Source organism: Seriola lalandi, unplaced genomic scaffold (genome assembly GCF_002814215.2).
Source record: "Seriola lalandi dorsalis isolate HSWRI2012SDOR001 ecotype SW California unplaced genomic scaffold, Sedor1 jcf7180002053196, whole genome shotgun sequence".
Taxonomy (NCBI): domain Eukaryota; kingdom Metazoa; phylum Chordata; class Actinopteri; order Carangiformes; family Carangidae; genus Seriola; species Seriola lalandi.
The window spans coordinates 1-902 of record NW_019523749.1 but is presented as its reverse complement, the minus strand read 5'-3'; the positions used below and the strand labels follow the sequence as shown (position 1 = coordinate 902).

Below are 902 nucleotides of genomic sequence, written 5' to 3'. Positions count from 1 at the left end.
CAGGACCACCTTGCCGCCCAGCTCGTAGGCGCAGTCCAGCGGCGTCCTCTGCCTCTTGTTCCTGAGGCCGGGCGAGGCTCCGCCCCTCAGCAGCAGCTCCACCAGCGCCTGGTGTCCCCCCCGCACCGCCTCGTGGAGCGCCGTGTTCCCCTGAAGGTTCGCCATGTTCACCAGCGCGTTGCTCTGCACGGACGGAGGTCATGTTTGAAACCGCACCTCCTTCTCTGTGACATTTACAGAAGTGTGTGTGTGTGTGTGTGTGTGTTTACCTGTAGCAGGGTGTTGACCGTCTCCAGGTTTCCACAGAGACAGGCGTGTATCAGAGGTGTGTTGCCATAGTGATCCTTCTTATTCAGTTTGGCGTTGCACTCCAGCAGAAACCTCATCACCTACACACACCAAGGAGAAAACACACTGTTTCCCACTAAAGACACAAAACAAAGATTTAAATCTTCAATTGAAAGTGTTTTTAAGTATTTAAGTAAATGAGGCGGTAACATGTTGACAGGTTAGTGTTGTCCCTGATCAGACGCAGCCGTTGTCATTCACCGGAAATGACGGCCGCAACACCTGCCGGTTGCTCTGCTAACTTAACGTCAAAATCAACGTTTTATTTACGTTTTATGCATGAGTCCCGTGTATCATGCGACGTGTAAGTTATTCCGACATCGGCACCAACAACACCTCCTTCTCCTCTCGGTCACCATTTTTACAAGTTTGAAAATACGTTGGCGCTCCCCTCCCCTTCCCCTACGCAGCCAAGATGGCGACCGTTGAGGTTGAGAAGCGTTGATCGTTCCGTTATGTTACTTCTTTTGTGCCGTATTTTGTATTTCTAATGTGACTAATTAAAAAAAAAAAAAAAAGCAAAAAATATAAGTGTGCATCGTTTCACACTCGTT

General features: G+C 49.2%; 1 protein-coding gene across 1 annotated transcript in view; it reads right to left on the bottom strand.

The window, feature by feature from the left end:
- The window catches only part of LOC111651042 (uncharacterized), a 4,665-nt gene extending 4,243 nt beyond the window's left edge, over positions 1-422 (bottom strand). Inside the window, exons 1-2 of the mRNA XM_023401001.2 lie at positions 270-422; positions 10-183 (exon numbers count right to left, since the gene is read on the bottom strand). Of these exons, the coding sequence (XP_023256769.1) occupies positions 10-183; positions 270-386 (291 nt within the window). The 5' untranslated portion in view covers positions 387-422. The remainder of the gene's footprint in view (positions 1-9; positions 184-269) is intronic.
- Positions 423-902: the final 480 nt, after the last annotated feature.